At 40.1% G+C, this 26,827-nt stretch overlaps 1 protein-coding gene and 1 pseudogene across 2 annotated transcripts; one reads left to right on the top strand and one right to left on the bottom strand.

Annotated features, from left to right (window-relative positions):
- Positions 1–1,162: 1,162 nt before the first annotated feature.
- On the bottom strand, positions 1,163–12,519 carry CCDC117 (coiled-coil domain containing 117). Of its 2 annotated transcripts, none has more exons than XM_063087435.1 (5): positions 12,208–12,519; positions 11,516–11,569; positions 6,678–6,902; positions 6,056–6,193; positions 1,163–4,251 (listed from the first exon to the last, which is right to left on the bottom strand). In XM_063087435.1, exons 1-5 carry the CDS (start codon positions 12,387–12,389, stop codon positions 4,014–4,016), a joined length of 837 nt encoding a protein of 278 aa, XP_062943505.1. In that variant the 5' UTR covers positions 12,390–12,519; the 3' UTR covers positions 1,163–4,013. The 2 variants fall into 2 exon arrangements, with proteins under 2 accessions (XP_062943505.1, XP_062943506.1); XM_063087436.1 differs by lacking the exon at positions 12,208–12,519 and adding an exon at positions 11,658–11,789.
- An 11,840-nt stretch (positions 12,520–24,359) lies between these two features.
- On the top strand, positions 24,360–25,020 carry LOC134370748 (small ribosomal subunit protein eS8-like; annotated as a pseudogene).
- The last annotated feature ends 1,807 nt before the right edge of the window (positions 25,021–26,827 follow it).

Genomic DNA, 26,827 nt, shown 5'->3' with positions numbered 1-26,827 from the left:
TGTTGTAGATTATTTCAATAAAATCTAAATGACAACACTTAGGTACTGCTGCAAAAAGACTATAAAGCCAACTGGTCAAGTGGAAAGAACACTGGACTTGGTGAGTTCCAACTATAATTAGATAATTATCACTATCTACTTAGGCTTTAGTTTCCAAACCTGTAAAATGAAGAAATTAGATAACTTTTAGCTGTGATTCCCAAATTTTGGTTAACAAAAGAATATCCTTTGTTCTGTAATTGCAACCCAAACTCAACTCCCCCTGCCCAACAAATCACGGATCCACATTTATCAAAGAATGGTTGTAAATATGCAGGTAATACTGCCACCCAGTGATCTGTCAACTCTTAAGAAACCATGTAACTGAAGACAAAATTTTCTATTCCTCATTTTTTAAAAGTCCCAAACCCCTCTCTGCAAACTCTATGTACCATTTCCAACTCCACATTTGAACATTTTTGAAGACTCAAATCACTACTGCCATCTGAATGACAATCAACAGCAAAGAAACCTCTGAGTGGAAAGCATTCTAGGGTTTTTTTGTTTTTGTTTTTGTTTTGACTGGTAAGGGGATCGTAACCCCTGGCTCGGTGTTGGCTGCACCACACTCAGCCAGTGAGCGCACCACACCGGCCATCCCTATATAGGACCTGAACCCGCGGCTTCAGCACTACCAGCCCCGCACCCTCCCGAGTGAGCCACGGGGCAGGGCCATTTGTTTTTTTTTTTTAAAGATGACCAGTAAGCACTACCAGCCCCGCACCCTCCCGATTGAGCCACGGGGCAGGGCCATTTGTTTTTTTTTTTAAAGATGACCAGTAAGGGGATCTTAACCCTTGACTTGGTGTTGTCAGCACCACACTCTCCCAAGTGAGCTAACCAGCCATCCCTATATAGCGATCTGAACCCGTGGCCTTGGTGTTATCAGCACCGCACTCTCCCAAGTGAGCCACAGGCCAGCCTCTATGCATTTTCAAATAGCAGAACATATTCTGCCTATTTTGGAAGTAGCTAATTCAGTTATGAAACTTACCTTTAACCCAACAAAATCATCCCTTCAGGATAAATTTAAGTCTCTCACTGATACGAATGCTGCTTCAACTACAATTTAGAGGAAAGCAGAGAGATATGATTTCATTTACTTAAGGGCAGGAATCAAATATTTCAGAAAGTCCAAAACACTTAAGTTTTATTGAAAATGGTAAAATACAGAAACACCAGATTCTCATTTCCAAGTAAAACTGACAGCATATTCCAGAACCTTCCTAGTACTGAACCATTCTTGTCACTACTAAAAAACAAAGCTAAGTTCCAGACCTAAAACAACAAATGAACCTGGTGGTAAACATACTTCTCGTGGTTCTAGCCCCTACCCTAGTTATTCTTCTAAATTTTACATTTTTATCTTTTCAAGAATGAGTAGTTTTCTTATAAACTGATTAAAATTTGTGAGAACTGGACTTACTTTCTTCATAATTACAAAAAAAACAAAAACCATACACACCCTATTCAAACTCAGAGAAAATATACATTTGTTCATTAAAGCTCACCTGCTTTAGATAACTTTTTCTCTTCACACATTAGCATAACAAGCCAATGTTTGATCCATGCTACAAAAGCTATACAAAATGAAAAGACCTGTTAATTCCCTAGGGAAACCTTAAGGCAAAAGCAAAAGCTTTATGCTACAAAAGAAAAACAAAAAGCAGAGGCATTGGGGCTGTGGACACGGCTCAGATGAATAAGCACCACAAGGATGAAGACAATTTTTGTACAAACATATGCAAGATAAAGTTCAAAATGGAACATGAAACATTCATTTTCCTGCAGAAATATTTATGTCAGATAACTTGACTCCTCAAACAAGTTCTGTTTGGATTTGTCTCCTATATTTACCAACAGTATCAGAACCTTAATTCTCTCCTATATTTACCAATAGTATCATAGCCTTGTTTTTCAGGGCTCTTTTCTCCTCCTTTTCATCTTGTAGGCCTTTGATTAGAGGCCTGCCCAACAATTCCTACACAAGACAATCTTGGTGTGTTTTGGAAATCTATCATCTCCCTTTCCACCCTAACACTGGGACTAACTCCAAACTCTGGGAAGTCACTTCATGTTTTTGACTTGTATTAGAATAAAATTTTTTAAGTACAAAGATTTCTTTAAGGCTACAAACTTTACAAGTTGGTCCCATTAAACAGTGACCTCAAGGCAGGAATTTTTCAAACGGCATGAATCAAACACTTGCACATTTCAACAGAATACAGTTTACATTCATCTCTAAGTCTGAGATTAAGAAACTATTAGCTGGTTTCCAACTGGTTTCAATACTGGTTTGAAGTTCGAAAAATCTTACTGTGTAGACATTAAATATGTTGTTTAAATATTAAACATTAAATCTTTTCCTGACTATCCAGACAGAAATAGAGAAAGTAGGAACAACAGGCTGGAGAAGAAACAGTCCAATTAACAGACTTGTGACTTCTACGCCAACTGTAACAAGGGGAGGGATTTCAGTGTGGGTTTCAAAAAATGCCTGGAAGCTGGTTTCTAAAAATTCACCTCTACTTGGCATAAACCATTTTTTTCTACAAAAGGTATTTGATTCCTAAAAAGGGGGAAGAAACCCGGAAAACAAAACAAAAAGAACTGGGGTGGTCTCCTGTTGTGTGATGGAAAGGCCAATATCACAGTATTATACTCATTTAATAACTTATAGTGGATATTCTGTAGCAATAAAGGAATTGTCATTTTATCTTGCACTATAAGTCCTTGCCACACAGAAGAACTCTTCCTGAGAAATGAAAAACTTCAATCCTGGTTAACCCCAAAGGACACCTTGAGCCTGGTTTAGTTAGGTATTCAAGAAGATGAAGATTTCCTGCTAGCAGGAAGCTATTCTCCACTAATTTTTAGGATTACTTAACAATAGATTAAGCACCAGACAAACTGGCTGTTTCAGTAAATTCAGTGTCACTTGCCCATATACTCTCAGTTAATTATTCATTAAGGGTTTGAATCCCCATACCTGCCGGCTGCCTCCTCCCCCCCACCCCCCCAATACATAAAGTTTTAATGGCTACGTAATTTTTTTAAAAAACCAGTTTTCTAAATTAACATTAAAAAACACCTTGCTAATACAAGTACAACCTTTTTTTTTTTTAAAACTACAGACGCTATCCATGTTGGATTTAACTAACAGCCTTCCTTAGGATTAACTAAAGGATGCTTCCCTCACAGACAATTTGCAGATAGTTACCTTTTTAACTATCACTCAAAGTTAATTAAGTTGTAAACATTACTGAATAACTGGGCCTATCAATAATGCAAGGGAAATCAAGGAGCAACAGTAGCACAAGGCAAAAGAGCCTTGAAGGAAAAACCTTTCCTTTGTATTTTTATGGCATTTTCAGAGGCAAAAAGGAGTGCCACAATGCTACTGGTTATTTAATCAATACAGCTACATTGAATTGACAACTAATATACAAGTTTCAGGGCCTCTGTTAAATTTCTTAGCAATACACTTAAACTACTGCTTTCTTCCCTCCTGCTCCCCAATCATATATAGTAACCATTGTAAGCAGCCGATATCTACAGACTAAGCTGTGATTCAACTGTCAGGGTTCAGTTACAGGAGCATCCTTCTTTCTTAATCATCTTTTTTCAACTTGAGGAGAATATTTTCCAAGTGTCTGAATGGTTTAGACACTGTGGCAGGTGACTTAAATCACTCTTACACATATAGCTTCTATACTTGCCTTTGAAAAGACTGTAATCTAACATTCCTTTAATAAGCTCTGTAGGAAACTGCTTTTCTCTTGAGACAAGCTTCCTTGGCAAAAAGTTGAATTCAATAAATGGCTACCCAAAATGAGAGTCCCACCCCAAATCACAGGTGGAGATATTATTACACCCGTTTCATAAAACTTTCAAGTCCCTATGCTACACAAGTAGGCTCATGACTGAACACAGGAGGCTTCTAAAACTTGAGAACTTTAGTATAGAAACTGGTTCTAGAGTTCCATCTCTTCTTCTGTGCTAGCAGCTGTCTCCAAACTATTGTAAAGAGGCATCCCTGTTTGCCGAGGTTCCAAGAACAGTTCACTTCTCTGAGGGAAGGCAGTGCCAGCAACTGCATGCTTTGTTTGGCTCTCTCCTGCACAGTTCTTAGCATTAGATGATGGCTTTGGCTTATCAGAAAGGAGTTCAGGGAGAGGTTTCCAGAGCACAAGCTCCATGGAGGGACGGCTCCTAAAACATAAAATACAGAGTTTTATCAAAAATTTTAGGACATTTTAAAAAAAGCTATATATTGAAAAGCTAATGTTTGCTACCTGATACCTTAAAGAACTGATGGCATCACAACGGGATTTAGGACAATCCAAACTGATCTTTAGAAAGACCACTCAAATACATAAAATCTCAGTTCTACACACATTTTTCACCAAAACAACTGGTTGTACTGATGCTGTGACTAAAAGTAATATAAACAGCCAATGTGAAAGAGCCTTTGATTTAATGTTTTAATTTTTTAAAAAATTGTGGTATTACCAGATCTGGGTGGCTATCTTGCACTAAATCACTATAAATGAGGGCCGGCCCGTGGCTCACTTAGGAGAGTGTGGTGCTGACAACACCAAGCCAAGGGTTAAGATCCCCTTACCAGTCATCTTTTAAAAAAAAAAAATCATCACTATAAATGAAAATGACACACTGGACAATCACATTACAAGTACCTCAGATATCTTTTGCTTGGTATAGCTATGAAGTATAATGCTGTGCAGTTAAGCCAAAATGATTATGTCACACACACACCCCTCCCACTCCTGTGGCAATGACAGTTTCTGGGACCCAAAGGCAAGTAAGGTAAAAATAAAACACAAAGGATGAAGCTGCCCCCATAGATTAGCTTCTGGAAGACTACCAAGAGCAGAAAAGTGCTAAGTTTTAGGATGGAAGGCAATGTGACCTGCTTACTTTTAGCTACCCTCAGGGCTGGGTAGTTAATTATAAACTCAAGTTAGGGTGCTAATGCAAAACTTCTGTGATCTAATAGCAAGTAGCAACTAAACTTCAGAGCACAAATCACTTCCATTGTGTCCAAAGCAATAATGCTTCATCAACCTGGCACCACCGGGACTGGTATATTAAGAGGCTTTTTCAGATAACTGAAACTTACCTTCACTGAGTACCAAAACTATATAGTCTTTTCTAGGCAATACCTAAATGGCACTTTGTAACGAGCCTACTATTTTACATATCGAATAACGAGGATTTGAGATAATTTAGGAGCAGGGACTATGGGATTACAGGTCTAACCATTAGTTCTTATGTTAATAGGCCTCAGGTCACTTTGCTTTTTAGGTTCTTGTGTTTCCTTTCCAGTTCCCTCTCTTGTCCTCACACTGTTGTCACTACTTCCTACTAGCAGTCTGTTCTGCTCTCACTTACTATTTCTGTGTTTCTACTCTGATGATCTAGGAAACCAGATGACTGAGTTTACTAAATAAACTGTTTAGATTAGAGCAAAACAGCTCTGCTAAAGGCGCTGAGGGGCTGTTATGAACCAAGAATATGAGCTTTGATTTGTGGCCTTCGTGATAACTATTTTGACTGCTGGGACACCTTATTTTTCTGTTGCCTAGACATAGTTGTGTTCCTGGATAACTGAGAGAGCCAGGTAAACAAGGCTTCAAATGTGGTTCCTATATCCTATCACAAGAGTTTAAGAGAATGGGCTTCTCTCTTGCCAGTCCTCCCATTTCCAAAAATTAGACTTGAGAGTATTTCGGGACTTTACAAGAACCAAAAGGTAAGAAGGCAAGGCAGTTGCTCCTGCATATTTCAAACTCCTGCTTACACAACGTTTTGCTCATCCCCAACGAATGAAGAAAAAGCCTATCTCCAACATGGTCTAATACAAAATCTACTTTGCTTTTACTTGCCCAGTGATCAGGAAATAAAGAGCTGACTAGGAAAGGATGGACAGTGTCTAGAGACACTGGGTTTTCCTTCCAAGATCAAAATTAAATGGAAATCAGTTACTAAAACTTACATGGACTCAATCATTTTCTTTGTAAAGACTTCATCGAATTCCCTCTTCAAACCTGTTTTCATGGTATCAGAAAGGACAAGACTGGGGAGATGGTTGGCATTTCTGTCAGCTTCAACTTCTTCATCTTCGTCAATTATCCTAAATAAGTTAAGGCAGCAGCAGAAGAGAGAAAAAAAAATTTAATCAAGCTATTACATATTCTTCTAGTAACTGGACAAAGATTTAAAAATAAACAAGGGTAAAAGCAACAAGTGCTATGGCAAAAGACAAGTAAAAAAATAAGGCTATACCTGGGTGAAAAAAGCATACACAGTGAAGGGTTGTTCAACGTTTAAGAAAAAAGTTTTACATATGATGCGATCAAACTTGAAGACTCTGTCCCAGAAAACTATCTCATAAACCAAAAGTTAATATTCAGAGATAGTAAGTGAAAATGCTTAGTACAGATCTATGGAAGGACTCACTTTAATTTAAAGTATACACTTTGAATTCTCTGATTTTTATAGTCTCTCAGAGAGATTGAGGATTAAGGTATCACTAAATGATGAATTAAACTAGCTTAAAAGAGTAGAGATGCTCCACAGGAACAGCAACAAGCCAGTTATACACACTGCTCATTTACCTGTCCTCAATCTCCTGAAGCCGCCTTCGAGCAACTTCACACTGGGGTTCTCCAGTTGTCTGATCCATTTCTTCACAAATAACATCTAACATGCCAGGTACAGAAAGGCCACTAGGGCATGGATTTACTCCATGACCCTCTACATCCTGATGTGCACAAAGAATCCAGTCATTAGGACCACCACAGACCTCTGCTTCTGTTAATCTTTTCTTTCTTACTGGACAACTGGAAAAAATAAATAAAAGAAAAAAATTCAATAAAAACTCTAACTACTATAAATGAAATGTATATTATCCCTATCTCTAATCAAATTTTTGTATGAAAAAGTTCTAGCTTTCTTGACAGTGTGTGATTACAAGATGGAAATCATGCATTTTTTTTTTTTTCTGTCATTCTCACATCCTACCTGAGATGTTTCCTTCTACTGCTTTTCATCAAGTGTTCAGTATGGGAACTTTAAAGTCATTCCTACCAATTTGGCTCTGGAAAGATCAAGGGGGAACTAAAGAAACCAAAAATAACAAAAAGGAGCAATTCACATTTTTGTCATACTGCTGCTGCTCCATCGAACATACAGACAGGTGGCCCAGCATCCCTCCTATATTCCCTTAGGGTAAAAATGTATGCCTCATCAACGCTGTTCCAAGTACTACAGGTGCAGGTGATAGCACTGATTTCTTGGTCCCCTTCAAAATGTCAGAGGTTGTCACTGGGCTCTATCAGTCCGTGACCAGTAATGGGGTCCAACTTTCCACTTTTCTTTCACTTTGCAACATACTATCTTTACTTCCTAGACAAATTTGTCCTTCATAGAAACCTTACAATCCATCCAATCCAAGATCTTTCTTTTACGGATTTGGAAACAAGGACCTAGAAAAGCTAACCTGGACCCTCCAAAGTGTCACAATAATACAGTAAGTTAGATGTTGGGGACCAGACCCCAGAGCTCCTGAATCCTACCTTTATGCCATTTTTACTAAATCCCCCTGCCTTCTTAGGGAGGTTCAACTGGTCAAACTCTTACCATGAACTAGTATTTGCAAGGACTACAACATGCCCAGTGTTTAGTTGAAAGCTGTCTGAAGCTAATTAAATAGACAACCGGCCCTGTCCTATCTAAGTATTTAGACCAAAAGTACTTTATTGCCTGGACATAAGCAAGTGGAGCCTCAAGAGCAGGACACATTTCTGTAACCAAAAAAATCATTAATGGCTACTACAGCTTCTGCTTCTCTAAACTGAAGGTCAAAGGAAGCAGCATGTACTTACAAGGAAAAATTTCTATTCTATTTACTGTGAAACTCAACATTAAAGTTTCTGGTGATATAAAATCTGACAAGTAATAATGCTCTCTCAAACCTAGATTTTTGATCAGAAACAACTATTAGACAATATATTTGCTTTATAATTAGTTTTAACTCATAAGAAAGTATTAAGAATGTTTAGCTAATATTTCTGTAGTATTGGATAGTTTAAGCATATGTGATGTTTTGGAAAGCAGAACAAAAAGGTTCCTGTGTTTTCCATAGCAATACCAAGGCAATAAAGAACATAAATATTGCCTGATCCAGTGGTTTTTAAACTACAGCAACTTCCAAATCTACTGTTTTATGAATCTATGTATCAACAAGTTTAGAAAATCCAAAGTTTCTGGTGGCCAAAAAAAAAAAAAAAATCCAAAGTTAAAAAACAACAAATTTAAATAAAACATATGCAACACACACAATAAACACAATAAACAGCTAATTTTCTTAAGAAAAATTTCTTAAAAATCAATAAGAAAAAGACCAATAAGCCAATAAAATATTGGCAGAAACATTAGCAGTTCACACAAAATTAAACACAAATGGCTTAAAGGAAAAGATGTTCAATATCTCTTATAACGAACAAACAAATTAAAATAGTGATCTAATTTCTTTACTCTTATCTATAAAATTCTACACAAAGTACATCAAACATACAACTTAAATAATTACACAACAAACATCCATGAAAATTTCATCTAAGATACAGAACACTGCCAGCATCCCCAAATGGTAATCTATTCCCTACTTTCTAGAGATAAACACTTTACTCTCAATCTTTTACGGTAATTACTTTCTTTTATAAAAAATACATTACCACATACGTAGGTATGCATTCCTAAACAATAATGTCTACTTCTGCCTGTTTTTGAACTTTACAGTTGGGGAATTATACTGTAAATGAGGGATCTTCAAAAAGTTCATGGAAAATATGTATTATGAAAAAACTATACATGGATTTCAAAATATTCTTGTACCAAAATAAACTTGTACTAACATGTGTGAACAGGATCCAGTTTGAGTCACTAGGAAGAATAAGACATCAGTTTGAAAAGAGCCCCTATTACAGCAATATAAATTCTGCTAAAATTGAAGCAAGCACGAATGTCAAATTTATGGCGAAGCTTAGGTGGAAGAATGGTGACATCACTGATACTTAAAGTTTATGGGCACAATACCCCCAATAAATCAGCAGTTAACAAATGGGTAACTCATTTTAAGAAGGGATGAGACAATGTTAGAAATTAAGCCTACAGAGGCATACCATCCACATCAATTTGTACGGAAAAACTAATCCTGTTTGTGCCCTAACTGAAAAGAACCGACGAATAGCAGCAGAAATAACTGCCAACACCAAAGACTTCTCAAATGGTTCAGCTTACACAATTCTGACTGAAAAATTACAGTTGAGCAAACTTTCCATTTGATGGGTGCCAAAACTGTTGGACCAGATCAGCTAAAGATAAGAGCAGAGCTTTCAATGGAAATGTTAAACATGTGGGATCAAAATCCTGAAGCATCTCTTCGGAGAATTGTAACAGGAAATGAAATATGGCTTTACCAGTAAGATCCTAAAGACAAAGCACAATCAAAGCCATGGCTATTAAGAGGGTGGAAGTAGTCCAGTTAGAGCAAAAGTGGACCAGTCAAGAGCAAAGGTCATGGCAACAGTTTTTTGGGATGCTTAAGGCATTCTGCTTGTTGTTCTGGAGGGCCAAAGAATGATAGCATCTGCTTATTATGGGAGTGTTTTCAGAAAGGTAGCCAAAGCATTAGCAGAAAAACACCCAGGAAAGTTTCGCCAATCTTTCTCCACCACGACAAGACAATGCTGCTTGTTCCTCTCATCAAACAAGGGCAATTTTGTGAGAGTTTGTTTCAATGGGAAATCATTAGGTCCTTACAGTCCTGACTTGGCTCCTTCTGACTTCTTTTGGTTACTTAATCTCAAAAAATCTTTAAAGGGTACCCATTTTTCTCTAGTTATGATATAAAAGACTGCACTGACGGTGAAATTCCCAGGACCCTTGGTTCTTTAGGGATGGATTAAATGTCTGGAATCACTGCTCTCAAAAGTGTTTTGAACTTGATGGAGGTTATTTTGAGAAGTTTATATTTTTTATTTTTATCTTTTAATTCCATTTTTCCATGAGCTTTTTGAAGTCCCTTTGTACATTCTTGTGATGCTTCTTTTGCTCATATTACGCTGATAAGACACATAACCTTGCTAAGTGAAGTCTGTTTTTGTTTTTCCTGTATAAAACTCCATTGCATGAATTTATAATTTATTTTATCCATTTCACTACTGAGGGACATTTGGGTTGTTTCCAGTTTTGAGCTATCATAAACAAGGATGCTATGAACTTTCTTGTACGTTTCTCCTGGTGTGCAAGTGTATGAACTTCTGTAGGGCACATAGGAGGGGAATTGTTAATTAAAAGGGTACTCGGGCCTTCAAATTTATTAGATAATGCCAAACTGTTTTCCAAAGTGCTTGTACTAATTTACACTCCCACCCATAGTGTTTGATAGCTCCAATACTCTCCAGTATCTAGCGGTAGAGTAGTATCTCATTGTGGCTTTAATATGCATATCCCTAAAGACTGTTGAGGTTGAACACTTCTTTATTTGGTTGGGCATTTGGATATCCTCTCTGAGGAATTCTTCTTCTTTTTCTGTTAGACTTCCTGTCTATGAGATGTAATTTTTCACCTATCAATTAAGTGGCACTTCAAAAGTTTGAAAATATAGTTCTAGTAAGATGATGGAGAAAAAGGCATTCCCATTGTTAACAGAAGTATAAGCTGGCAACAACTCTTTTTCCAAATGTAAAATGCACACATTTTGAGACCCAGCAATTCAACATCAAGGAATCCACTCACCTACTTGAAAATACACACTGGAACTTCAAAAGAATGGTCATAGTAGATTTGTAATTAGATTAGAAATAACTTGGAAATCCATCAATAGGAGACTGGTTAATTATCTGTATCTAGTTCTATGATAGAATTCCATTCAACTGTTGAAAAGAAATTAGGTAGAATTCTATGTGCTGATATGTAACAAGCTACAGGAGTAAAATGCAAAGATTAATGTGTTGCACAGTGTGAACAGTATCTTCCTACAAATGCAAAAAGCCAGAGATATATGATTATAAACTTGCAAATTTTTAGATTATCTTTCAAAAGAGACACAAGAAACAGGTAACAGGGGTTGCCCCTGGGGAAGAGAACTAGGAGTGTGGTGAATAAGACTTTTCAATACGAATCCTTTGACTTATTTTACATTGTACATCTAATATTAACACGGCTCAAAATTCAAACATTACAATCAGTTACAAAGCGAAAAGTTTCCCTCTGACCTGCCTGCCAGCCACGGTTATTTTCCCTAAAGGGCAACCAATGTTACTAGTTTCTTGTGCCTCCTTCCAGAGACATACCTACTATTTTACCTTTTCTCTTAAAACAAGTAGTTCCGGACATAACATAGGTTACTTTAACAGTGATCATAAAGAGAATGGCCCCTGAAACTTACTCATCATCCTCTTCTTCCTCTCGCTTGTGTTTCTTTTTACAACGACCTGAAACACTGTTGAAACAAACAAAAATCAGTCAATTGAGAAACTGATTTGAGCTGTGTTTTCAGCATCCTTTCTTGCTCAAGTTATTTTGCTCACCTCCAACATACCACAGGTCCCTTTCCTTGCAGAGTGGAATGGATACAGGTCACAAGGGAAGTCAGGTAATGTTGGGTGGTCCCAACATAACCAGACATTGATATCTAAACTTGTCGTTTTGTCACGGTATTGGGAGACACATTTGGGAGGACCAACGCTGGGAAGGGAACAAGAACGTGGTTCAGGCACTGTGCTAAGCAAGCACTTTATTTCTAAGATCTCACTTTTCTGTCCCCATTTGCGGATGAGGAAACTGAGTGTCCGAGAGGCGCTGAAAGTTGTTACCCTCGGCGGCCGCGCCGCAGTTTGGAAGGGCAGGGGACACCTGGACTCGAGTCGCCCAGGTTCCAACTGGAAAAGTCTCGCTTCTTGGGGGCGCAGCCGGGCCGAGGTTCGAACCGGATTCCCGGGCTGTGCGACCTCAGGAGACTCACAGTTAACGTCTCTGGAGATGAGTTTCCTCATCTGTAAACTAGGCTGAGAAGCCTCCGGCGGAGGGTCGTGGGGAGGGTTAACGAGCCCGCGCCCGCCCGCTCGCCCCGCTCCTCACCGTCCGCGCGCCGCGCTCCCGCCGGGGCTGCTCGGGGCGGCGCGGGATCCCGGCCGCGGGGCCAGCTCGGCGCCGTCAGCTCCCGGCGGGAAGGCCCGGCCAGCGAAGGCCGGCGGCGGCTGTAGGATGTCCGAGCTGCCGCTCAGGGGGAGGCCGCTGAACGGCCGACCGAGCGCGGCCATGGTCGGCGTGACGACGAGGCTGCGACCGCGTCCCCGGCCACCCGCGTCCCCAGGCCCTGCAGCTGCGGCCACCGTGACTGCTGAGAAGCGCCCGCCTCTGAGCCCACTCCCGACCCCACGTCACGCCTTCTAGAACCCTCCACCCCGCGCCGCCCAGGGGCACGGCGGGATTTGTTGTGTGTGGAGGGACGCTGCCGCGAGGGGTGCCGGGAGTTGCAGTCCTAGCCGACTATAAACAAGATGGCTGCCTCTCGACTTAGTCGCTAGGGCTCGAGGAAGGAAGAATATCGCCGAGGTCGGAATCCTTATTCCGCAAGTTATGTTATTTCTCTGTATCTGTTTCCGCAGTAGTAAAACAGGAATTTTTTCTTAACATCTGGAATTAACGTCTCTGGAGATGAGTTTCCTCATCTGTAAACTGGGCTGAGAAGCCTCCGGGAGGGTCGTGGGGAGGGTTAACGAGCCCGCGCCCGCCCGCTCGCCCTTAAGCATCTGGATTAAAACATCTGGATTAAAACATCTGGAGCCCTTAGAACACTGTCTGGCACTCAGTACACACTCATTAAATATCAGCTATTAATTACTTCTTTTTTTTTAATGGCAGCTGGCCGGTATGGGGATCAGAACCCTTGACCTTAGTGTCAACACCACGATCCCAAGCCAGCTAACTGGCCGGCCCTCGTCTGTTTTAATATAAATGAAGGTGGTGATGCCTTGGAACAGCATGGAGGGGCCGAGCCCGTGGCGCACTGGGGAGAATGTGGCGCTGGGAGCGCGGCGACGCTCCCGCCGCGGGTTCGGATCCTATATAGGAATGGCCGGTGCACTCACTGGCTGAGTACCGGTCACAATAAAGACAAAAAAAAAAAAAAAAAAAACCAGCATGGAGGATCGGTAAACGCCCCAGAGCGCTTCTGAGAGGTACTGGCAAGCCTTCCAGCCTCTGCCTGGGGCATGCAGAAATGGGTGACAGCATCTCCTGTTTCGGCTTGGCAGACGGCTTGGCAGACGGGCTAGCAGAGTTGACCGACCCCAATCATTCACCATGCCCCAGTTTTTCTATTTTGGGCAGTGGCAACATCATTCAATTTAAGTTGCTAATGCCAGTGTCAATGCCCTTCAGCCAAAAAGACCACCAAGAACACATCTGTAACTGAACAAACATGAATTTATTGATTGACTCATTCCAGTGACGGAGGGTCTCTGTAAGAGGGAGTAAGGGCTGGCCGGTTAGCTCAATTGATTAGAGCACAGCCTTACACCAAGGTCACTGGTCGAATCCCCATGCCAGCAACTGAAAGACAAAACAAAACAAACAAACAAGAAAAAAAAAAAAAAAAAAGAAAAGAAAAGAAAGAAAGAAAGAGAAGGAGAGAGAAAGAGGGTTGTAAGACTTAAAGGGCTTCTTATAGGATTTGAGCTTCTCTTACGTGATTTGGGGAAAGGTTCAAGAAAGCAGCTTTGGTCTGGAACTAATACTGTCAGGAAGCAGGCATAATTCTGTGACTGGGTATCTTAATCTTTTTAGAAGGTGGGAGGAATGAAGACAGGCTAGACCTGTAACTGGTAAAGAAGTAACAATCCTTCACGTTAGCTAGGATAGGGAGATGTTTAGTCATTTTTGTGCTTTGGACAATGTTCATGTTTTTGTCCATGTAAACACGTATGTGATTATCAAGTGGTTCTGTTTTTGTCTTGATCCACAAAGTGACAGAGTAGCCTTGTTTGATGATAACCTTCTGTGAAATTGTTTATGTTTAACAGGAGGACATCAAGTCCTAACTAACAGTTTCAGGCCAGTTCCAGCTGTCAGAAGATGCCTTTCTCTTTCTGTTGGAGTGAGCAGGACTGAAGCCATAGTGTGACCTAAAACCACATGGGCTCTAAAAGATTTTAAAAGGACACAGTTTTTTTCTCTGAGTTCCCTCTTTTCCCATGGTTATTTGACATTTTGAGTCTTGGTTGTGGGGCAAAATGACATTATTTACCTCAATGTAAACTTGTTTTCCAGTCAGCCTGCAGCTGCAGACTTGCACATACTATCCAGATGCTGGGAAACCAAGGAAGACATCAAGTAAGAAGCAGAACCCTGAGATAACAGCAAGGATAGGAGCAGAAACCAGACAGAACCTTGGCAAGACCTTGCTCCTGACTCCTTGCATGGAGCCCCCACAGCCCACATCTACCTCCCTCCTCCTTTTCATTTCCCACATTCCATTCCCTCAAACCCCTCTTTAAAAAACCCTCAGTAAATCTGACTCTTTGAGATGGTTTTAGTTTGGCCATTTTCCTTCAGGTTTACTGGAGAGAAGGGTTAGTCTAAGGTCTCTCCTCAGGTCACTATATTCCTGAATAAAAGCTGACTTCCATTTTCACCAACAATTGACTTTTAAGTAATTTATTTTTGAAAGACGACAGACAGCCATACCTGTGTCCTGTAACATTTCTGACCAAAAATCTTAGCGTCATTATTGAAGCCTCCTTTTTGTTCACACCCATGTCTAAACAGCTAGCAAGTACTACGAGCTTTACGTGTAAAATGCTACCAGATTCTCTACATTCCTCCTCATCTTCATTGCCTTTGTAGGTTGGTTATACTAACCTTTGTGATAGTCTAAGAAAAATTAATGAGTCTCCTTTTCCTAATCCAATATAATGGATTAGGTTTCAGTTTTCTTATTGGCACTTACAAACCAGTTTTGCCTCCCTGCAATACCCTGCTTAACTCAACTGTACATAAAAGATACTGTCTTAGTCAAAGATTCAGATACACTTATCAGCCAGCTGTCAAAAAGAAAAAGAAAAGGTACTGTCTTAGTTCATTTTCTGTTGCTATAACTGAGTACCCAAGACAGGGTAATTTATAAAGAAATTTATTTAAGGCCAGCCCGTGGCTCACTTGGTAGAGTGCGGTGCTGATAACACCAAGGCCACGGGTTCGGATCCTATATAGGGATGGCCGGTTTGCTCACTGGCTGAGCGTGGTGCTGACAACACCAAGCCAAGGGTTGAGATCCCCTTACCGGTCATCTTTTTAAAAAAAAAAAAAAAGAAAGAAATTTATTTATTACAGTTCTGGAGGTTGGGAAGTCCTAGGTAGAGAGGCCACAACTGGTGAGGGCCTTCTTGCTGGTGGGGACTCTACAGAATCCTGAGGGGGCACAGGGCATCACGTGGCAAGGGGTGCATTGAGAGCAAAACTGGCTTTTATAACAAACCCGCTCTCCTGATAACTAACCTACTACCATGATAATCTATTAATTAATCCATTGACCCATTAATTCATTAATCCGTGAATGGATTAATCTATTGATGAAGGCTCTGCCCTCATGACCCAATCACCTGTTTTATTTTTTCTTTTCCCCTCAAAAGCTCATGTTGAACCAATCACATTTTTTTTTTTTTAAAGATGACCAGTAGGGGGACCTTAACCCTTGGCTTGGTGTTGTCAGCAACACGCTCTCCCAAGTGAGCTAACCAACCATCCCTAAATAGGATCCAAACCCGTGGCCTTGGTGTTATCCCCACTGCACTCTCCTGAGTGAGCCACTGGCCAGCCCTGAACCAATCATATCTCAAAGACCCCACCTCTTAATACAGTTAGATTGGGGATTACATTTCTGACACGTGAACTTTGGGGGGACACATTCAAACCATAGCAAATACTCTCTGGGATTATTTCTACAAATTGTCACCTCATTCCTTATCTTAAAAAGTCTCCTCCCAGATGATGGAGGAGATGATGGATGTTTATATTTATACACATACAGAAGGAGTCATACTCTATATATTATTCTGACAGTTGCTCTTTCCCATCTAAGTATATTTCTTGAATGCCTATCTAAATTCACTCATTCTTTAATTAGCAATTCTATACTAAGTTACATACCTCTTATCAGGCAATGTACTCGAATTAAGAATCTATTACGTGCTTTCTGTTTGCAGGTGCTCTTTATCCAGGTTAAGTCAAGGATTCCTCACAACTCTGTGAATTGGATGCTTTTATTACCCCCATTTTACAGATAAGATAATTGGGGTAAGTTATGGCCCTTAATTCCCTCAGCAATATGTGAAGAAGCCAGTGCTTAACCCCAGGTCTGAGACCCTAAATCCTGGCCTAAACTTGTAGACTTTGCTCATCTCTTTGAATTCCCTAGAAGAAAGTGCTTTGGGGGATCAGCGAAAGCTTCATTACAGTGTGTCTGAGAGAGATCGTAGGGCTTTGGACCCCTGAAAGCAAAAGACAGAAGATTATTGTGCATTGTCTCCTACATTACCCTGGGGAGAGAGGCCACAGAACTTGACAGTGGCTCCTGAGAGCACCTCCTCTTCTCAGTGACAGGCCAGCCCTTCCTCTTTGAGATGACCTCTAGCTCACTTCCCATAGGCTTGGTGGGTCAGAGACATATAGACACTTAGACAATCTCCTCCTGACTCCTTTCTCTTGTTGGCTAATCTTATCTGTTATCTTTTTTTTAAAAACAGTGTTTTTTGGTTATAAAACTAACACAGATTCTTAGCAGAAAGTTAGTGGGTGTGGTGATAAAAATGTAGAGAAGCAAATAAAAATCACCTTAATACTGTCTTGTAGGAAGCTCCATTGTTATAAATATTCTTCCAGTCTTTTTCTCTTATTTGTGTGTGTTTTTATGTACTAGTACGTGTGTGTGTGTATGTGTGTGTGTATATATATATATATATATATATATACACACATACATATATATATATATTTTGGCAGCTGGCTGGTGCAGGGATCTGAACCCTTGAACTTGGTATTATCAACACCATGCTTAGTATACAATATACATATAAGATGTCTGTATTTTCTCATTTCACTCTCACAACTGGACCATGGGTACTCATATGACTCTATATTGCCGATGATAAGGCTTAAAGAAGATGAATAATTTGCCTACGTAATAGTCATTAGTTGACAGAGTTTAGCAAGAAACAACCTTGTCAAGATGTTAATGCAAAAATATTAGGTTTCATTCCCTCTAGAAGAAAAGACAACAAACCAAATAGCAATGACCTGTAGGGGGTAGGGTTATCAGAACTTGTACTTTCTAGGTTCAAGTTTTAAGTTTTTATTTTTTCCAATGAATATATACTACTTTGTAATCGAAGGATAAATGTTTCTGAAATAAATGTGTTTAATATGACAAGGTTTAAAATGAGGACAAAAGAAGCAATCAACACCAGCAGCAATCATTTATTGAGTACTTGCTGTGTACCAGGCACTGTGCTAAGTGCACTACTTCATGTCAACTCCACCACAACTCTGTACTCTGGTGTTAATATCACTACTTTGCAGACTAAAAAGCTAAGATTAAGAGAGCTGAAAAAAAGTATCTCCATGTCTTACAGTTAATAGTGATGATTCTGGGAAGATTTGGCTGATCCCAAAGCCAGAACCATTGTCATGGCTTTCCACCACAAATAGAAACATTCTTTCTTGCTAAGCATTTGTGAAATGGATATTCAAGGGAAGACCTAAGGAATTATTTCTTATTCTTAAAAATGGCAACAGCCACTGTTGTCAAGGATGGAGTGAAACCTATATATTCAGATATTGCTGCTCTATTCCAAACAGAGGTGTCTTCTCAAAAGCAGCATTTATTCTCAGAACATAAAAGTACTGGTGTATTGTGACTACAGGTGTTAAAAATAAATGTATGTGTATGAGGATAAAAAGGGATGTAATATGTAAATAGGAAATACCATGTTAGTGTATGGGAGTTTTTCATGGTTATTTTAAAGCAAATCCCAGAATCATATTTTATCTGTAAGTCCTTTAGTGTTTATCTGTAACAAACACTTAAAAAATAAAAATAAACACAATATCATTATCACACCTAACAGAATTCAAAATAATTCCTTAAAATCATATAATCAGTGTTCATGTTTTTCCAAGTATCTCCAAACATCTTTTTATTATTGGGTTGTTAGTGTTATAATTCAACATTGCATTAAGTTTGCCTATCTCTTGGGTCTCTTTTAGTCTATAAGTCCCTTGTTGGCTTTTTTCTTTGTGGTTTATTTGTTGACTAACTGGGTCATCTGGACATTGGCATGCTCATGGTGAACACTGATGGCCATGATGAGGTACCTTCACATGGCTTCTCAAGTCATCAACATGGGAGCCTGGAGCAGAAGAGGAAGGACATGGCAGATACTACCACCTGCTTCATATGAACAAGTCTCAGGGGTAACGTCTTTGTAGAGCTAGGGCTGGGTCTCTGGTGCTCACAGACCCCTCGAGCCCATTCACAACCCTTCACATGCAGGTCTATGAGCTAGGTAACTGGCAAAAAGTCCTTGGAGCCTTGGTTGAAGAAAGAAGAGTCTTTATTTAGCACACACAACACTATGAGCCAAGCAGTCCACAGAGAAACTCAGAAACTCCACTGCTACTGGCAAAGTCCACTGAAAAACTGAGCGGCTGCTCTCAGAGTAAACATACTCTATTTTTAGATGTGAGCTCTCTGCAGCCAGCTCTGCTTCACAAACTCAAGAACACACAATAGCAACAAAACTAAAAAGATACATTGGTGCACATGTGCACTAACTCCACCCATACACAACTTGTTTACAAGAAATGTGCTGCTGGACCCCCAACCAGACCTGAGCCAGGGAGCCTGACTAAATTATCCTATTTTCCCCATAGTCTTCTTCACGTAAGCAAGTGGGATTTTGCTGAGGGCCTGGGAATATCAGTATTACCATGACTCCATAGCTCCATTATTTCTTAATTACTAGAGCCTCCTAACTGATCTCCCTGCTTCCACTCTTACCCTTCCAGCCCATTAGCTATAGTGCAGTCAGTAAGATTTGTCCACCATGCAATCCTGATGTGTTCTTTCCCTGCTTTAAACCTTTCCATGACTCCCTATTACTTTGGGGAGAAGACCCAATCGCCTAACTGGGCTTCTCATTCCTTCAGAATCCCTCCCCTGCCTATCTCCCCAGTTCATCTCTTCCCATTGTTCACCTGATATCTACATCCAACTATTTGGATCTTGTCCCATTTTCTATTGAATTTCTCTTGGTTCTTCTCTCTTACCTCCAAACTTTTGCATATATTTGTCCTTCTGCCTGGTTAACAACTGCCATCTTTTGCATCCAAACAGAGCTTTCTATTATATCCAATGTTTGTGGTGCTTTTGGAGCCAGGAGGGAGATACTACAGATTGCAAACAATAGGAAATGGTCCTACTTTAAACTCTTGGAATACCTTCTGGAATGTATTCTGTGAAGAGTATGCTTAAAAATAGAAAATTAGGTATTTTCACGTGGCTGTTGGGTTTAACAACAATGAGAACGCACTGGATGTTCTTTGGTTTCCTTGGTGCCTATTACTGGGGCAGAACAAATAAGCAATTGGTCTGAGCAGTGAAGCATCTCCCTCGTTTCCATGTTGTCCCAAGGAACAATGGAGGGGCTCCTGAGCACATTTTTAGCCTTTTGTTATACTTTGTTCTCACAACTCTCACATGTGTTTAAAAAAATAAAACCAGACTTATTAATAAAGTTTTACACAGAGACACTTTCCTTGCATGGCAATGCAATGTGACCTACAGTTTTCTTTATATTATTTCTGCACAAACAGTGTGAGGGAATATGGGTATTAGCACTGGTCCACCTCAGGGGGGTGTGTATTAGTCCATTTTGTGTTAATATAACAGAATACCTGCAACAGGGTGATTTATAAAGAAAACAAAATTTATTGCTTACAGTTTCTGAGGCTGGGAAGTCCAAAGTCTATCTAATGGTGGCAACAGTGAACTAGGGGTCTCACATGGTAAGATGGTGGAAGCAGGGCCAGCCAGTAGCTCATTTGGGGGAGTGTGGTGCTGATAACACCAAGGCCACAGGTTCAGATTCCATATAGGGATGGCTGGTTAGCTTATTGCGTGAGCATGATGCTGACAACACCAAGTCAAGGGTTAAGATCCCCTTACTGGTCATCTTTAAAAAAAAAAAAAAAAAAGATGGTGGAAGCAGAGAGAGCAACAGAGAGTGGGGGAGGTGCCAGGGTCTTTTAAACAACCAGCTCTTGCGGAACTAAAAGAGCAAGAACTCACTCATTAATCCCCCCACCTAGGGAGAGCATTAATCCATTCATGAAGGATCCACCCCCATGACTCAAACAGCTTCCAACACTGTCACATTGGGGATCAGATTTCCACATGAGTTTTATGGGGACATCACATCCAAACTCTATCAGGCAGTATGCTCCTCTCTAAGCACAATGTACATTCCTGGGATGGTTAGGAGATTTCATCAAAGGCCACCATTCCAAAGAAGCTCCTACAAGTGCTTCAGCTATCTTGCAGTTATCTGAACTCTACAGGTTTCTGCTCATTAACATTATCAATGTTAGAATGGGTTTTTCATTGATAAAAACAAGCAATGTTTAAGATACTTAGATTAACTAGAATTACTCTAGAATTGTCTTCATTTTAGCATTAATAAGGTGTAAAAATCTAACGAACCCTTCACCCTTCCACACTCAAGATGGAACACCAAGTTTGATTCTTAAATGGTCCTTGTGTCCCACAGTGGTGAGGAGAGCTCTTGGTCAAATCCTGCCACTGGAATATTTTTTTTCATTTGCCTCGGACAAACCTTTGTGCAAGGAGTATTTGGAGAAATATAGAGAAAGAAAGCTGAGACTTGAAGCTTCTGGAAAAAGTTGTATGGCTGCTTTGTGCCTACTTGCTAACTGTCCTTATGGGAGGCAGAATTCTGTGTGAGACTTGCTTTCATTGAAACCTGCTTGACTCTACAAAGATTTTTTTTTTTGTCATTGTAATAGTTACTTAATTATTCTGCTATTATGATTACTTTATGTTACAGAGTATTAAAACAGAGAAACAAACCTGGTTGACCCAAAGGGTAAAGAAGAAATCATGAGGGAAATTAGGAAATCATTTGAAGTGAATGAAAATAAAAATACAACATACAAAACTTATAGGATTCAATATAATCAATGCTTGGAGGAATAATAAGGAATAATAAACTTTGACCTGATGGAACTAGAAAGGGAAGAGCAAACAAAACCCAAAGCAAACAGAAAGAAGGAAATAATAAAGATAATAAACTAGAGAGTAGAGAAAAGTTAATGAAACTAAAAGTTGGTTCTTTGAAAAGATCAGCACAATAGAAAAACCTTTATCTAGTCTGACAAAGAAACAGAGATTGAAGACTCAAATTACTAAAATCAGGAATGAAAGAAGGAATTATAAAGAAATACCATGAGTAAATGTATGCCAACAAATTAGATAATTTAGATGAAATGGATAAATTTCTAGAAAGAAACAAATTAACAGAACTGATTCAAAAAGAAATAAATGGACTTATAATAAGAGATTGAATTAGGGACCAACAATTTTCCTGCAGAGAAAAGACCATGTCCACATGGATCACCAGTGAAATCTACTGGATATTAAAAGAATCAACAACAATCCTCCAGAAACTCCTCCAGAAAATAGAAGAGAAGGGAAACTTTTCCACCTAATTCTATTTTTTTTTTTTTTTTTCATGGCCGGCCACTATGGTGATCTGATCCACCTCATTCTATAAGGCCAATATTACCTCAATACCAAAACCAAACAAAGACATCACAAGAAAATCACAGATCAATTTCCTTTACGAATATAGATATAAAAATCCTCAACAAAATCCTAGCAAATAAATCCAGCAACATATTAAAACTTATACACCATGGTCAAATGGGATTTATTCCAGGTATGCAAGACTGGCTTACTAATCCAAAATCAATAAATTCAATTCATCACATTAACAGGCTAAAGAAGAAAAATCATATGATCATCTCAATAGACACAGAAAAAGCATTTGACTAAATCTAAGACCTTTCATGATAAAAACACTCAAGAATCTAGAAATACAAGAGAAATTTCTCAACTTGATAAAAGGCGTCTGTGAAAATCTATAGCTAACATCATACTAAATTGCGAAAAACTGAATGTTTGCCTGCAAGGTTGAGAATGATACAAAGATGATTATTCTTGCCATTTCTATTCAACACTGTACCAGAGGTTCTAGCCAGACCAGATCTTGCCTGTTTCTACTAGACAAGGTAAAGAAACGAAAGGCATTCAGATTAGAAAGGAAGAAGTAAAACTATGTCTATTTGCGTATGATATGATCGTAACTATAGAAAGTCCCAAGAAATCTACTAAAAAACATATTAGAACTAACAATTAAGTTCAGTAAGGTTGTAAGATACAAGCTTAATATTTAAAAAATTAATTGTGCTTCTATGCACTAACAGTAAATAATCTGAAAATGAAATTAAGGAAATAATTTTTGCAGTGTTATAACACCAACGTCAAGAGTTCAGATCCCTGGACTGGCCAGCTGCCTAAAAAAGAAAAAAAGAAAAAGAAAAAGAAAAAAAACACACACCCACACACAAAAGAAAATAATTTCACTTACAAAAGCATAAGAAGAATAAAATATTTAGGGATAACTTTAAACAAAAAAGTACATGATGTTTATGCTGAAATTATAAAACAGTTGAAAGAAGTTAAAGATTATATAAGAAAAGAAAACTCATGTTCATAGATCAAAAGACTTAATATCGTTTTAATATTGAATACTCCCCTCATTGATACACAGATTCAAAGCAATTCTTATCAAAATTCTAGCTTATGTTTTTGCAGAAACTGACTTGTAAAATTCATACAGAAAGCAAGTGTTGTGTAATAAAGAATTTGGCTGGCCTTTGTCACTGGTTCCTGGAGAGAGACTCTAAATCCTTGTAATTTCCTGAGTAATAGGTATGTTTTTATAAGACATGAACCCCTTGATCATGCCTGAGTTTATGCTAATGAGGTGAGATGACTCAGATGGAGACTGGTCACCAGAAAAACCAGCCATGTGATTATAAGGTTGGGGCTTTGAGCTAGCCCAGCCTTCAGAGAGAGAAAGGAAACCGGAGCTGGAGTTCAACTACATGGCCAATGATTCAATCAATAAAGTTTACATAAAAAGCCCTATTAAAAACTCTAGACACTGAAGCTCAGTGGAGCTTCCTGCCTGCTGAACACATTGATGTGCTGGGAAGGTGATGTGCCCTGATTCCATGGGGGAGGGGGAGTGAAGCTCTGGATTTAGGACCCTCTGAGACCTTGTACTATGTGTACCAGATGTTAAACCCATCATCAGATGTATTCGTTCTGTCTGATTCTGTGAAATGTGTAGTATAATAAATACAATTTGTGGGCCAGCCAGTTAGCTCACTTGGTTAGAGTGTGGTGCTATAACATCAAGGTCAAGGGTTCAGATTACTGTACGAGCCAACTGCTTAAAAAAAAAAAAAGAAAAGAAAAGAAAAGAAAAGAAAAACAGGCAAGTATAAATTGTAACTTAACTTCTCCCTTGCTTAGTCCACCTGATGACCTCTGCCTTACTTTTTAACTTTCTGGTCACACATCACCTCCTCAGCAAAGCCTATCCTGTGCCTTCCCTTTCCGTAGCTGAATTAGCTATTAAAAATAGAAAAAAGAAGGGCCGAGCCCGTGGCGCACTCGGGAGAGTGCGGCGCTAGGAGCACAGCGATGCTCCCACGAGTGCCGGTCACGAAAAAGACGAAAAAAGAAAAGAAAACTTAAAGAGGAGGATAACAAAATGTAGTGTTGGGTGGGGGGAGTGGTCCTCCCCCCACCTGCCACTTCTTTTCTCTCAGGACACATCGCGGGGAGCCAGGCCCAGCTCATGCCAGGATCTCGCCTTGGCCCAGCCACCTAAGGTGGTTGGAACTTTGTTGAAAGGAAAATATTTACTGTGCAATAAAAGCAGTAATTATAATTTAAAATATCAGTAGCTGGTGGTTTTGTTGGTTTGTTGGCAGCTGGCGGGTACAGGGATCCGAACCCTTGACCTTGGTGTTATTAGGCCGTGCTCGGTGCGGGTGTCTGGAACTGGCCAGTTGCTGGCACCATGTCCCAGTGGCTCAAGTTGTCCCCACTCCCACATACAGGTATCTCTCAGGATAACTGGCACAAGTGCCACAAGACCGGGAACAAGAGAAAGCCCTACTACAAACAGCCGAAGTATGAGCGGGCCTCTGCCAACATTGAGACTGGCCCCCGCCGCACCCACACGGTCTGTGTGCCAGGGGGCAACGAGAGGAAGCGTGCCCTGAGGCTGGACGTGGGGAACTTCTCCTTGGGGCTCTGAGAGTTGTACTCGCAAAACGAGGGTTGTCGAGGTTGTCTACAATGCCTCCAATAATGAGCTGGTCCGAACCAAGACCCTGGTGAAGAACCTCATTGTGCTCATTGACAGCACACTGTAGAGACAATGGTACAGTTCCACTGTGCGCTGCCCCTGGGTCGCAAGGAGGCGGCCAAGCTGACACCTTAGTTGGAAGAGATTTTAAACCAAAATAAGATCAAAAATTCAGAATAAGTATGATGAAAGGAAAAAGAATGCCAAAATCAGCAGTCTTCTGGAGGAGCAGTTCCAGCAGGGCAAGCTTCTTGCGTAGATTACATTGAGACCTGGCCAGTGTGGTCAAGCAGATGGCTATGTGCTGGAGGGCAAGGAGTTAGAGTTCTAACTTTTTCTGAGGAAAATCAAGGCCTGGAAAGGCAAATAAATCCTTCTCCCTCCTGTCTTAGCTTATGTAATAAAGGTGTTTATCGTTCTAAAAAAAAAAAAAAAAATCACGTATGAGCTGATAACACTAAGGTCCAATGTTTGATCCCTGTACCAGCCAGCTGCAAAAACCAAAACCAAACCAAACCAAAACAACCAAAATAAAATATCATATTTGAGTGCTTGTTGGAGTGAGCAGGATGAAGCCGTGTTGGGACCTAAAACTGCATGGGCTGTAAAAGATTTTAAAAGGACATTTTTTTTCTTGGCATGCATTTCTCTGAGTTCTTTTTCCATAGTTATTTGATATCTTGGATCTTGGTTATGGGGCAGGATGACATTGTTTACACAAATGTAAAGTTTTCCAGCCAGCCTGAAGCTGCAGACTTGCCAGGAGGCATGTACTACCCATACTCAGAGATAACAGCAAAGATGGGAATAGAAACTAGATGGATTCTTGGTGAGACCTTGCACCTGGCCCCCACAGCGAAATCCCCCTCCCTTCCTGCTTTTCATTTCCCATGTTCAATTCCCTCAAACCCTTCTTTAAAAACCCCTCAGTAAATCTGAGTCTCTGAGATGGCTTTAGTATGGCCATTCTTCAGGTTAACTGGAGAGGTGGGTTAGTCTAAGGTCTCTCCTCAGGTCACTGTATTCCTGAGGTCACTGTATTCCTGAATAAAAGCTGACTTCCATTTTCACCAACATTTGACTTTTGAGCTGTTTGCTTCTGAAAGGGGGCAGGCAGCTGGACCTGTGCCCATTAACATGCTTACTATGTGCCGTGCACCATGTTAAGCAGTTTGCATAGATAATTTATTTCATTTAATCTTCTCTATCTTTAAGATGAGGAAATATGAGGGGTGAAAGGAAAAAACCCCAGCCCGAGCACAAAAATAAAACACACCAGGTGACAGGGACTCAACCAAAGTGTATTAGGCAGGCAAAATGAACACATGGGCTGCCCTCTCCAGAGTGGGAGCAGCAGCAGGGAGAATCGGGTGGGCCTTTTATATCCAGTTAGGCTGAGCTGGACTGTTCCTATTGGCTAAGAAGGAAGGGGAGGGAAGCCAGCGAGGTTTAAGCTGAGTTGGGATTTTTCTATAGGTGGAGAAATTCTTGTGTGTGCAGGAAGGGGATGTGTTGGTGAGGAAGAAGGGGGAGGGTTTTTTTTTGTGATTCTCAGAAAACGTGCTCTTCTAGGGACCTGAAACTCTCCGCAGCCATTTTGGGTGTTCCTCCCATCCCCCTGCTGCCGTCTTAGACATGGCTAAAACATAATTGCCTAACAAGGGGGAGCTGGGATTGAAACCCAGGTGTATTAGTCTGTCCAGTTTGCCATAACAAAATACCATAGACCAGGTGTCTTAAACAACAAATTTATTTTCTCACAATTCCAGAGGCCGGAGGTCCCAGATCAGGGTGCCAGCATGGTCAATTTCAATTTCTCCTCTTGGCTTGCAGAATCTTAATTACTTCCTTAGAAGCCCAGTCTCTGAATACAACCACCCTGTGGGTTAGGACTTCAACATGAATTTTGGGGGGACATTCAATCCATAACACCAGAACTGACACCAGAGCCTGGGAAGATGTAGTCACATGTTAGTCGAAACCTCTGGTTTGTTCTGACACTATAGTACAGACAACGTATGGGGGGGTGGGGTGGAGGGGAGAGTGCTTCATTTGCTTCAGAAACTTTAATCCAAATAGGACCGCCAACCTTTCAGATGTCTAGAAGCATATGTCCCACAGTGATTTGTTGGGGAACACTTGAAAGTGTTTCTGGATTTAGAAGACCACATAAACTT

This window comes from Cynocephalus volans, chromosome 2, assembly GCF_027409185.1.
Source record: "Cynocephalus volans isolate mCynVol1 chromosome 2, mCynVol1.pri, whole genome shotgun sequence".
In the NCBI taxonomy this organism is placed as follows: Eukaryota; Metazoa; Chordata; class Mammalia; order Dermoptera; family Cynocephalidae; genus Cynocephalus; species Cynocephalus volans.
This window is presented reverse-complemented; position numbering and strand designations above follow the sequence as displayed.